Source organism: Typopeltis vanoorti, chromosome 1 (genome assembly GCF_054136105.1).
Source record: "Typopeltis vanoorti isolate ZY-2024b chromosome 1, IOZ_Tvanoo_1.0, whole genome shotgun sequence".
NCBI lineage: Eukaryota > Metazoa > Arthropoda > Arachnida > Uropygi > Thelyphonidae > Typopeltis > Typopeltis vanoorti.
In genome coordinates this window covers 145,803,598-145,816,314 of record NC_143549.1, presented here as the reverse complement: position 1 = coordinate 145,816,314, position 12,717 = coordinate 145,803,598, and the positions used below count along the sequence as shown (strand labels likewise).

Sequence of the window (12,717 nt, the reverse complement as noted above, 5' to 3'; positions counted from 1 at the left end):
AAATAAAGAGATGTATCTGGAAGGACCGTCTGTGTTCAAACTATCGAATTTTTATTAGTCGTTACACACTATGGTGCATCAATGGCGTTTTTAATATACAATCGTTTATGTAAGATCTCTTTTGATTATCAATTTTGGATAAACTGTTGGAAAAGAAGCCAAGTTTATTATTATTATTATTATTATTATTATTATTATTATTATTATTATTATTATTATTATTATTATTATTATTATTATTATTGTTGTTGTTGTTGTTACTTTTTCCCATTTTGTAATATGATATTGCTACATGGTGGCATGTTTCGGAAAGAGAGAGAGAGAGAGAGAGAGAGAGAGAGAATGTATCGAGTACTGGAACGCAACCTTCATGACCCGTTCAGAACATAACTTTCATAACATGCACGTTTTTGAATAAATTTTGAAGGGCTGAACATTCCTTTGAGACCTTGAATTGCAAATAGTGAAATTACATAAAGTTTGAAAATCTTTAGTAAGGATTTTTAATACACAACCACTTAACTCTCTACCAATTAGAATACGCTAAGAAGGAACCTAAAGCAAATGTAAAAATAAATAAATATAATAATTCACACAAAAAGAAGTCTATAGATTTCCATTTGAACTTGACGTATATGAATATATATCAATGCTTCAAGAGCCTCCGTAGCTCAGTCGATATAGGCGAAGCCCTTTGTTCGGAAAGACCTGGATTCGATTTGATAAAAGGTGAATTAGCCGGTCTTATAGGGAGATGGGGGGGAAGTGAGTTTCACCCGGAAACTCGGGTTTTTCATCCCCCCAGAAAAGGCAAACCGCCCCCCTCTGTGAACTTACGTGGATTACAGTCATCAATACGTCCCAGCCATATGCCGGTACCGAGACTGGATAAAATTGGTGTGTGTGGGGAGCAATGGTTCACTTGTAAACACTTTGTGGGCAAATGCCTACAAAGTCACCTAGGGTTGGAAACGACTGAAAGAGAAAAACCACCACCAATGCTTCTAATATGTAACGAATCGACTTTTTTTTTGTATGCGGGTTTTCAGATTCTGTGAATGTATCCCTGCTGGCACTAAACAGCAAGTAAGCGGGAAAACGCATTAAATGTTTGAAACAAATATTATTACATCAATGGAGACGTGCTTGCTTTTTTGTTTGATCTGCATTGTTCTTGTATGGGAAAGAACACGTTTAACTGTTACCGTTCGGACTTAATTGACTAATATTTGATTTATTAAGTTAATATTTTTCCTCTTTATTGAATTCATTTCCTTTCATGAAACATCTCATTCTATATACTGTATGAATCTAAAAAGTACAATAAATATTTCCAGTTTATCGTATACTAAGAGTACTACGGGTTTACTGAACTTTGGTATTTAGAAAAGTAGAAAACAGTCTTTTCTAATTTTGGTGTTTTAGTGTTTAAAAACACTAAAATACAATTACTGAAATAAGAGCCAACAGGCTTCACTTCGGCGAAGTAAAATTATTCAAAATTCAGTGGATATTGAATACCACATGTGGTATTCAATATCCACTTAATTTTGAATAACTAAAATACAATTTTCGAATAATGAAACAACCATCATAATACAGTATGTAAACATAAAACAGGCCTAAATGATATAATCAAGAGGTGTCAAGCATACTTTGAAAAATTTAATCTGACAACAGAATGTTTCCTAAATCCTTTACTTTAACAAACCACAGGCAAACGTCCACCATTAGGGTACATCTGGCAGTGATTACAGAACAATTCTCTTGAGTAAGCTTTCAAATATTGATAAACGGTTTTTTTTTATCCATTTGTCCACCAAATTGGCGATCTCTTTCTATAGTAAATTTGAATCCACTTCTTCCCTCACACACCCACCCACCCACAAACTGACGTTCTAACTCTTCTTAAACGTACTATGCGAAGTTCTTAAAAGTAGGAAAATGTTTTAGGAAATACTTCCATTTCTTGAAATCATGCCGCCCAATGCAGTATGGCATGATGTGTAATCGTCCTGGTTTTAATCGTTTCCATAGAACTTCCTCAGAACAGGAAGTTCTATGGAAACTTCCAAAGAAATTAAGTTCTAAGGTCAGTGTATTTTATGTGTTAACTGCATGTATTCTTCTGCCGGTTGGCTTGCTTTGTGGGGTGAACAGCTCTTCCAACGCTGTTTGAAATCAGCCAGCTTACCTGCTTTTTAAAAACTCTTATAAAAGGCTCATCACTTTCTAGAAGAGAGAGGGAGAGAGAGAGAGAGAGATAGAGAAAGAGTAGGAGACCCGGGTCTTTCGCAACAAAGGATATGTCAATACCAACCGACTTTTCAAAGGCTCCTACACTCTGTTAAATGACGTCCTTTAATAACCATCACATCCAAAAACATCTACTAGATACAAAAAACACGTACCACATTTGTCCCTCTCATTCCAAAGTTCCTCCAACAGTTTACTGTTCAATCGCAGAAAGCTCTATACCACGAGTCAAATTAGAGTATTTTTAGGAGTGATATTTGACTCGTATATAACAATTTTTCATGGAAACCGAGGACGAGTTCAGAATGCAATAAACTCTTTCACAAAACTCTACCCACGAAGGAAGGAACACAAAACCGTTTTCAATATTATCTTTTCTCAGTTTATAGGTCTAATTGTTTCTTAGGCTTGTTTTCAATATAACGTTTCCAGTCTTCATGAAGTCAATTAAGGTTGAATTTTTTACGCTATAATTATGCTCTATAACTGTACGCGAACTGATCGATGCTCAGTATGGTAGCCTCGGACATTACCTCGCTGGAAGCAGGTTAGCTCTAAACCTTGTCCAGTATTGTATAGTCATTTAAAGGATAAGCTTGCCTTTATACCTTGATGTACCATGCAGTTTGTTACTACTATTCGAGAAACAATGGATACTATTTAAATTTCATGTATAATCTGTGCAATGGTTTTGAAAAAAGTTAGCGATAATACATAAAATTTAAATAGAATCCAATTTGCACCATCTTGAGAGTAAAAAATAAAAATAAAGTTAAAAAAACAACAGATGTTTCATTTCTTGGTTGAATATCATAAAGGCATTTCATAATAGGAATTTATTTATGAAAAAATCATCTAAAAATTGTGATGAAAGCTCAATTATACTCAACATCGAATTAGATATTTTATTGATGATTTAATTTAAACGAACATCAGATATTAATAGCTATTCGCTGTTACATATTGAATAACCGGTCGCATCACACTGAGTTAGGCGATTTAGTTGATCAGTTTGATAATGTGGAAAAATAAGCATGCTAACCTGATCGTTCTGTATACTAAAGGGAGGCTTCAGAATTAAATAGTCACATCGTAGGACAATCATAACCTTTCTTTTATTTGAATTATATAATTAGAATTACTGTCTTACATAAAAAAACTCCATTGCGTAATAAAACAACACTGTACACTTTTATAAAGACGTTTCTCAGTAAAAATATACTAATTTTATTTTTATGTATTATAGTAAACCAAATTTTGGCTGTCGGTGTCACCGAGTTAATCAAGCCATTCCAGGCACTACGGTCGGTTGTTTAAAAGAAGTTTGTAGAAAAAAAAATCTATGAAAAATATTACATTCTATATAGAATATTCAAAGAAGTAATATAAGCATCTCCTTAACCAGGCGGTAACAACACTTTGGTTGGAATGTCATGGGGTCTGAATCTTGTGAAAAGCGCGAAAAACGTTGTTGCAAGAAAAGATTGAAGATGATTTATCTTCAATCTCTGCAGACAGGATTAAACAACGCCACTATCACAGAATTAATTAGGTTTCTCTGAAGCTAAAATACTTGTAAATGACAGGCCTCTGAGCCTAACTTACTGAGGGAAAATGAGATAAAATGAGGTAATATAATGAACATAGAAACGAATAACATGTCCACTCTCCTTCAAGATATACTGGTTGACAAAATTATGGAATCATGCAGAAGGAAATTTTACAAGAAGGAGAGAAAAGCACATTTACTTAGTTTTGTATTTCGCTTTGGAGAATCATCACTGAAAGAAAAGGTGATTGGAAAAATTTTATTATTACTAAGCTTGAAAAGATGATAATCATATTGTTAACTACACTTAATTTTTTGTGGTTTTCCTGGTTGGTGGGTATAGTAGCGTGTACCTAGACAAAAGTGAAGCAATTTCAGTTTCTCGATAAACAGAGTGTTCTCGATTAACAGCCTTAAAAAGCTACTGTTAGTAAAAAAATTATCATGAAAGAATTATAAACCACAAAATGTAATATCCATTCACATCAACAACCATACGCGATCGTTTAGCATTAAAGTGGTGCAGCACGGGTCATTTTAGCTATATACGTCTTAAGTACAGGTTTTAAACATTTCTTTTTCCGGTTTACATTGTTTTTCATATTCTTTTTGACTAATTATATCACTAGGAGATTTTTGCAGAATCTGAAAATTCGAAGTGTAGTATCGAGACCCTCCTGCAAAATAATTAAATACATAAAAAATAAATAATGACAAATTCTTTTGCCAATTTTTCTGAAAATGAACAGTATCCCCAATCTTGATGAAAAAGATCTGCGTCTGGAACCCATAATTGTAGAGCTTTCGAGAACACCGACATCACAAGAGTGCAGTACAATAATTTGCTTTGAAAGAGTATAACTTTGTTTCTTCATAATTCTTAGCTTCCAGAGACTAAAAAAATAATAATGAAGCTGATTTCATTCACTTTGCCTTCATCTCCCTGTAAAGTTCTTACAAGTAAAGGCATCGTGGACAATAAGGCATTTTCTTCAAGGTCCGTATTATTACTTCATTTATTTTAAACATGACTTATGTGGTCTGTTATTGTTATTATTGTAAGATATATAATTTATGGAATTTAAAGGGGATGCGTCCCTTATACGTTCACACTTAATGCTTACTTATACGCGAGTATTATTTATTCGTAGGATTTATTCTTCAGAGAACTTAGGTTTACATTAATCAAATCCATGTAATAACATTCTTCATCCCTTTTCTATGGGGGGAAAAATTTGTTATTAACAGGAAGGAAAAAACCTTTAGCTTCCGAAACTTACTAACTTGCCGTCACCTTCATTTGAGAAGCCCTTATAAAAGGTTTTCATGTCTTTGACGGGATCGAACCCACCTCTCCAATTAAAGGACTTATTCGAAAACGACTGACCTACCGAGTATTTATTTATTTATTACATGGAACTGTCATGGAATTCCTGGACTCATTACAGGAAGCCACTCCACACTAAACTAATCTATCTCGCAATGCATTTTTCTCTATTAAATGCGTAGGTGTTCCAGCAGTTTGGTTTAGTTGGAGTAAAAGCCTACTATTGACTAGCTAACTTAGTTGAAAAAGCTCGCACAAAAAGATTCCTCTCATAAATACGAGAATCGAAACTATAAGTTTTTTGTTGTTTTCAGTCAAAGGGTGCATGTGTTGTGTTCTGCATAATAATAATAATAATTGGTTCTTCTGTCTCATTAGTATAAATAATAGAAGGGATTATTCTCTTAATAAACGATAAAATACTAGTTGAAGTACCAAATTTCGAAATAAGTATGGTAAAAGGGAAATTAAAAATGAAAGGAAACGTAAGGATATTTGGGCGGTCGTTTAATTTTATAGTGTCTCTACTTAGAAGTCTTTAAAGATGCTTTACTTCTGTTGGACACAGGACGCTGAGCAGAACCACTAAAAAGCAACTAGCATAAGGAAGTCGAAAATAGAGTAAGTTAATATAAAAATAGAGAGAGAGAGAGAGAGAGAGAGAGAGAGAGAGATCATTTTAAAAAGAAAAGTGAGACCCAGAGAAAGTCTCAGGCATTATTCCAAGTAAAAATAACAACTATTCCGAGGTGCGTGAATAACCAACGATTATAAACTTACTACAGACAGCTGGCAAACAGCTGTGCACGAACTGAACTTCAAAACAAGTGAGAAAATAAATTCAATGGGCTTTTTTTTTATTGCTGGAGAAGAACTCTGTCACTAGTAAGCGTTTACAGTTGGCAAGTTGAATAAAAAAAAAAAAGAAGAAAGTAAGAAACGTCAAACGATTTGACGCTTCACTGATAATAATGTGACCTAGTGTTGGATCTAATACCTAAGAAAGATGAAGACTTCCTAATTGCATGTGCAGTGGGCATAATTTTCTTTTATTTATTTTGATCTAACTTATGTGTTAGATCATGTGTAACATCATGTGTTCTATGTAAAATAGTTACACGAGTTTCGTGTAACTATTTTACATAGAACACAGGTTGACACTGTTTGGAGTAGAATTTTTGATTCTCGATATTTTGGTTATTTTTTGAGAGAAATGTCATGATCGTCTTCGACAAAGTTGTTACCGAAATTGAAAGGGCTGGACAAGTTTTTAATTCATCGCCTACTTCTTTCGAATGGTCCATTCAAAGTGAAATCATGAAATTAAAAATTAAATTAAAGCTGAAGAATTTTGTATTTTGATAAAATTGAGTTATTTGGTCATTGGAAAATCTTTTCCCTATTATGCTATTTTCCCTATTTTTTTCCCTTTGAAATTTTTCCCTATTATGCTATTTTCCCTATTCGACGGATCTGCTAAATTTTTACAATTTCTGAGAATTTAAAAATTAATTAGCTTATTTCTTTACTGTCCAATTTTTGATTTTTTTTACTCTTATTTTAATGCTTAGAGTGTGCACTTTTTTAATTCTTATTTTTATTTTCATTTATTTTTTCAAGATTGTGGCGACCTGTTTTAGTGTACAGAGGCGATCTTTTCCCTCATTTTTCACTCTACCTGCAGGCATTAGGCTGAATGTACAAGCATGATATTTTGTCAGTTATATTTATACATGAAATGGAATGTGTGTATATACTCCAAATCTCCTTGATTTAAGCAATTATTCAAAAAAGGTGTCTGTATATATATTAAAAGTTTTATTCTACTTTGCAAAACCTCTTAACATGTTTAAGAGGTTTTGCAAACCTTTAACATGTAATTTGTTTACTTTACACCACTCAGGATTTCCTCAAAAACTACGAGGGTATGCTGAAAATTTGTGATAATCACCATGAAGGAATTCACGTCTGACATGTCGTCTTATATATCCTAAAAGAAAAAGAACAATTTATTACAATTTTATGAAAGATAGCGGCTGAAGGATTTTAAGATATGTTCTTTCTTGTGGTCATATCAGTTTCTTTAATATCATTTTTTTCTATGTGTTTATCACAACTTTTCAGGCTTCAGAAATTTGCTCCGACATTCATTTGATCAAAAATGAGGTAGCAGATAATAGCCATATCAGACATCCTCAGGGTTATCAATAGCTCTGTGCAAAGTCACTCCGATAAAGTATTGATAATATAATTCTTTGTCAAATTCCTATTGGTATAGTACGATGAGATTATCATAAGCATCGTGGCGATAAAGAAAGATTAGGATATGATAAAGATCCATCATGAGAACCAAAAACTTCAAGACATTGAATCGCCCAACGAACTAACAATTCTTTAAGATGAATTAAGGTCAGCAAAGTTCCCTTAGCAATAACTTGGAAGTTCGCCATAGCGCAGTAATGAGGACGCAAAGTTTGCTTTCGGTTGGACAAATTCGGGTTTGAATCCAATGAAAAATGCAAGATACTTGATAAGTTTTCTAATGAAGGTAAGTCAGTAAGTCAGCAAGTGGTCTTCCTTCAAAAAACTCGGGCTTTTCATCCCAAGAACTAGCAAATAGGCTAGAGAACACAACCACTGTCCAGGTTCTTGCATCTAAATCTTCTTGTTAAGTGAAAATGATGTAATCTTCACGATTATTTTTCTTTTTTTTTCTTTTCTTTTCTTTTTTGTTAGATAAAAGTGGCTACCCTGTTCCTCCTGCTGATATAAAGTATGGGAATGGTGAGTTCATGTGTTCTCGCACAAAAACTCTGTTGCATAGAACTGTAATTTGCATATAACTATAATATATTTGTGGCTTTCGTTTATTATTCACGATTGATCGTAAGTTATATCTTGCTTTGTGCATGTTTTAGAGAATCGCTCAAGAACTAGGGTTTAGAGAAGCCGTAGTTTTGAATGCGGTTACCGACTGATTATTATTTGTAGGTAATATTTAAACACGCAACTCCGTCTCCGTTTCTTTTATTTTTGATAACCTTTTACAAAACATTTTCATTAATCTTTATAAAAAATATTCGCTACATGTCCTATGAAAATGACCACATGCTACTGTGTAAGTAAGTTTACAGCTTACAAATATTAACTAAATGGAGAACTGCTGAGCATCAAAAGGATGAAGTTAGCAACTTTATCCTTGGAATGAACAATAAAAACTTGGTACTATCAAGACCCCACAACGTCTATTACTTTTTCATCGTTTAGCGGAGAAAAAACTGCATAGAACGCAAATATTTATCTGAATTTTTGCACTGCACTTAATGGATAAAATGCAATTACAACTTATTTTGTTTTCTCAGTAAGCTATAAATAACGTAGTTTGAATTGATGGTGATGATGGATCCTTCCACTACAAATATGTTGTACAGTATAGCGGGGAAAAAATAGTACTGAATAACTACAGCGATATATGTTATGCAGTAAACAGGCTTATTAACAAAGAAATATATGTTTACACCTGTTGATATGTACATCCACAACTTTCGGTGGAATCTTGGTAGAATAAAGCATTAACGACGGTAGATTACGTGCTCGAAATAGGCACCTTGTCTTTCAAGACTGGTTTCGTAGCTCCAAGATGACATGCGAAGGTTCGCTGTCATCTTGGAGAACAAGAGTTGCGACATCTGCTGGACGTATTGTGTACTTTTATTCCTTAGTTCATCAAGGTTTGAAGGTGAGTCATGGGGGAATACCCATTCCTTCAACAACATACCCCAAACGAAGGCATCAGATGGTGGGAGATCAGGAGAACGTGAAGGGCACAGGAATTCTGCGAACCCCGAAATTAACCTCCCGGGGAAGCGTTCTGATAAATAGGGTCTAGAACCACTTGATGTGTGATAGGCTGCTCAGTCCTGTTGGAATACCTTACATGAAATGGAATGTTTTTTGCACGACACATTCCATGCAAATCCTGTGTGAACGGAACCAACACATTCTCGATGTAGCGCTCACTATTCAAGGTCAGAGTTACACCACCCTCTTCAATGAAGTAGGGCCCAATTGTTCCCAGTCGGGCAGGAAACCTCACACCATACTATGACCTTTCTCGCTGTGAGGTTTCTATTGGATAAATTCAGGTCTTGAGAAACCAAGAAACCTATAGGTTTGTCTGTTCATGACTACTTAGATGGAAATGCACTTCATCCAAGATCCAGACATTATGGACGGATCATTCAGCAAGCATGCACAGTATTCCCGCCTTGCAGGTAATGCGTTGCTGATAAGCACTGACCTAGCTCAATGACGTACGAAAAGGAACCCAGCTCCTTAAGAATTCTCTGTAGTGACCCCCTCGGTATCTCAAACTTGTCACAGTTTGTACAGTCTCCAAAACACAAATTGCATTTCGGAGATTGTAACATTTGCTCCAGCACACGCCCGTGATTTTCATTTGTGTTAACTTTTTGTGATCTCCCCGAACCCTTTTTATCGCTGCAGAACACTCCCGCTACGTCGGAACCTCTAGATTAAAGCAATGATGACACTATTGCTTGGGACACCCTTACGAAAACGACGAACAAACTGCTCACAAACACGCCGTAGGCTTGGACCATTTGCTTTACCAACTTATGAAAACGAAAATAATGCTAAACAATAAACATCTTTTCTTCCAATGTCAACACCATTGCTACAGCTAAATGTAATGGTGTAGACGCTACACGTGCTGTTTTATTAACGTGCATGCAGTCGACGGCATATCTCCGTGTACTGAAAGGCGGGTGTCGAAGTTCACCACTGTTTTTTTTTTCTTTTTTGCGACATATCGTTTCTCGCATCTTTATAAAAAAGACTCAAGATATTTATTTTCGGATCACTAAGTGATCAGATAAAAAAAAGAAACAATAAAAATATCAGACTTCGTTTGATTTTTATGTTAAGTTATTAGTACTCCAGAACGTTTAGAAAAAATTGACAATTTTCCACGCAAGAAACAAGAATTACAATAGTGCCTATGGAAAATATAAATATTGGATATTTGACCGAACTGTTCTAGCTATTTTTGTATGATAAACATGATATAAATAAAGTTAATTACTATATAGTTAGCTGAATGCCAACAGTAAGCTAGAAGGGAACGAAAACTAAATTTTCAAGAAAATAATGTAATGATGTTGAAACTAATTGAACATTATAGTCAAAAACTTTTGATAAAGAAGAATGTCGTTTATTTTTTCTTTCCAAATAGCAATGTGACTTAAATCTTAAGTTTAAATTGCAATAATATTATGAGTGATCTAAGGTTGAGGTCTGAAAGTTTTCAACATTTCTTCTTTGAATTACAGCAGGCTGAGATTATTTTGTCATATAAAAAGCGATGGGTAAAGACTGTCACAAAGGGTAGAGATAAGTGGCATAACAAACTCTGAACTTCAAATTGGAACTCCATTTAAGTTCGCCTTTTTAGCATATGTTTTAGACAGTAAAGAAATAATTTTGATAGTATGTGCAATGCATGGAATCCATCCATCCATTTGTTAGTATCATCATCATTAGACATCATCAGACAGTATCATTGGACATCAGATACCGTATGGTCACTCTGTTCCTCGGTGATGTGCACATCAGTCCTCGTCATGTGGTCCTATTGCATGTTTTTCTGGAAACTTCAACTCTCTGAAGATCAGTCATTGTAGACTCGCTGTCCATCCATCCATCTCATGGAGGATCTATCCCTTGCTCTTTTCCCAGAAGTTTTACCTTTTATTACTGTTTTGAGAAGTCCTTCTTACATGCTTTTATTCCTTTTCCATGCATGGAAAAAGAATAAAAACTTTCTTTAAGTAAACTATCAAAGATAGTTTAATTACATACAGTTTGATAATTTCATCCAATTAGGAAACACGATAAAGTGGTTGCTCCATTCCTCCAGTTATGCAGACATTTAGTTACAGGCGAATAATGAGACTTAAATTATTGAGTTATACTTTATTTAGTAGTTCTTAATCGTTATGTTATTTCTGGTAATGTCAATTTGCTTTAAGGTTAAAAGAACTACTCAAGTGATTCTAACATGCAACATCAAAGTTTTTAAGTTTGCCATAAACTAATTCAAGTTGGCGAAGTATTATATTGAAATAAGCTCAACATTAATGCGGATTTATTTTATTTTATAATATTCATGCGGATTGCTTCTCTAATTTTATGCGCTGCATTAATATAATTTTTCAGATTTAAAACACATATTAAACAATGGTACCAGGAAAAAATAAATAAATTCGTGAATATTATTTTATTTAAATTCTTACGTATTTAAATTTAAATTGCTTTAGAAATTTTGTCTGTTACATATTGTTACACGCCATATATTTAACACTGACTGCGTTCTATATATTTGAAATTTTATTTTTCAGAACTCCAGTTAGAGGCGCCTAAACTTCCCCCTGTCAAGTGCCAATTACGACGTCACAAAAGCAACAGAAAACCAAGGACTCCTTTTACAACACAACAACTACTCACTCTGGAGAGAAAATTCCGAACTAAGCAATATTTATCAATTGCAGAGAGAGCAGAATTTTCCAGCTCCTTGAATCTTACAGAAACCCAGGTTAAAATCTGGTTTCAAAATCGAAGAGCAAAAGAGAAGCGATTAAAGGAGGCAGAAATAGAGAAACTACGAATGGCTAACAGACCACTGATGCCTAGTTTTAATCTTGGATTTTCAGCACTCAATCCATTTTTACCTTTAGGACCTACTACACTCAACAATCATAATTTCATCCCGACTAATAGAGCCATATTAGGACCGCAGTGCCATCACATACTTCTTTGATAAATAATGAAAAGCAAAAAAGCTTAGTGCATTACATAATATGAGATCATTTTTCGTTTCCACTCCTGAAATTAAAGTATACAGTTTTGAAAATAAATGCAGCCACAACATTGCAATACGAAACAGCTTAACCCAAAAATTAGTTTTGAAGGTTATTAAAATGGATAACATAGGTTAACTAATTTTGTACTATTAAGATCGGAGTCTGAAAATAAAATGATGAATATATAGTGGATTTTTTTTTTATTATTATCAGCCACACATTTTAGATGAGTAAAAGGAGTGGGGGAAAGAGATTTATTACTTTCACTTCATTATCAGTCTTATCTAACCTATAAATTTCATGCTGAAATGGATTCCTTGGAAAGATAGGAATACGCCAATGTTTATTAAAAAGATGAAAGTTGCAACTTCCAAATACAACAATCAAATCTACTCCGAGTATGTATGTGTGTAATTCAAGATAGCTCTGGTACAACATACTTTTCTAATATCATGAAAATGATAATAATCATTTGAATTCAATATTTAAACTTTACTAAAATTATTACCTTGCTAAAATATCTATTCAGGACTGAAATAAGAATCATTTATCCTTGGCCTTAGTTTGATACGACGAAGGATAAGAAAGTATACATCTTATTCGATTATTTACTTGATATGGAAGTTCAGAAATTTTCAGAACATCGATTGTTTGACGCTATTGTATTTTATAATATTTAAATAAATATATCATTACACATTTCT

The 12,717-nt window shown here is 33.9% G+C and overlaps 1 protein-coding gene across 1 annotated transcript in view; it reads left to right on the top strand.

The window, feature by feature from the left end:
- The window catches only part of LOC150110515 (homeobox protein MSH-B-like), a 28,004-nt gene extending 15,801 nt beyond the window's left edge, over positions 1–12,203 (top strand). The window contains exon 2 of the mRNA XM_090394394.1: positions 11,552–12,203. Within this exon, the coding sequence (XP_090250520.1) occupies positions 11,552–11,970 (419 nt within the window). The 3' untranslated portion in view covers positions 11,971–12,203. The remainder of the gene's footprint in view (positions 1–11,551) is intronic.
- Positions 12,204–12,717: the final 514 nt, after the last annotated feature.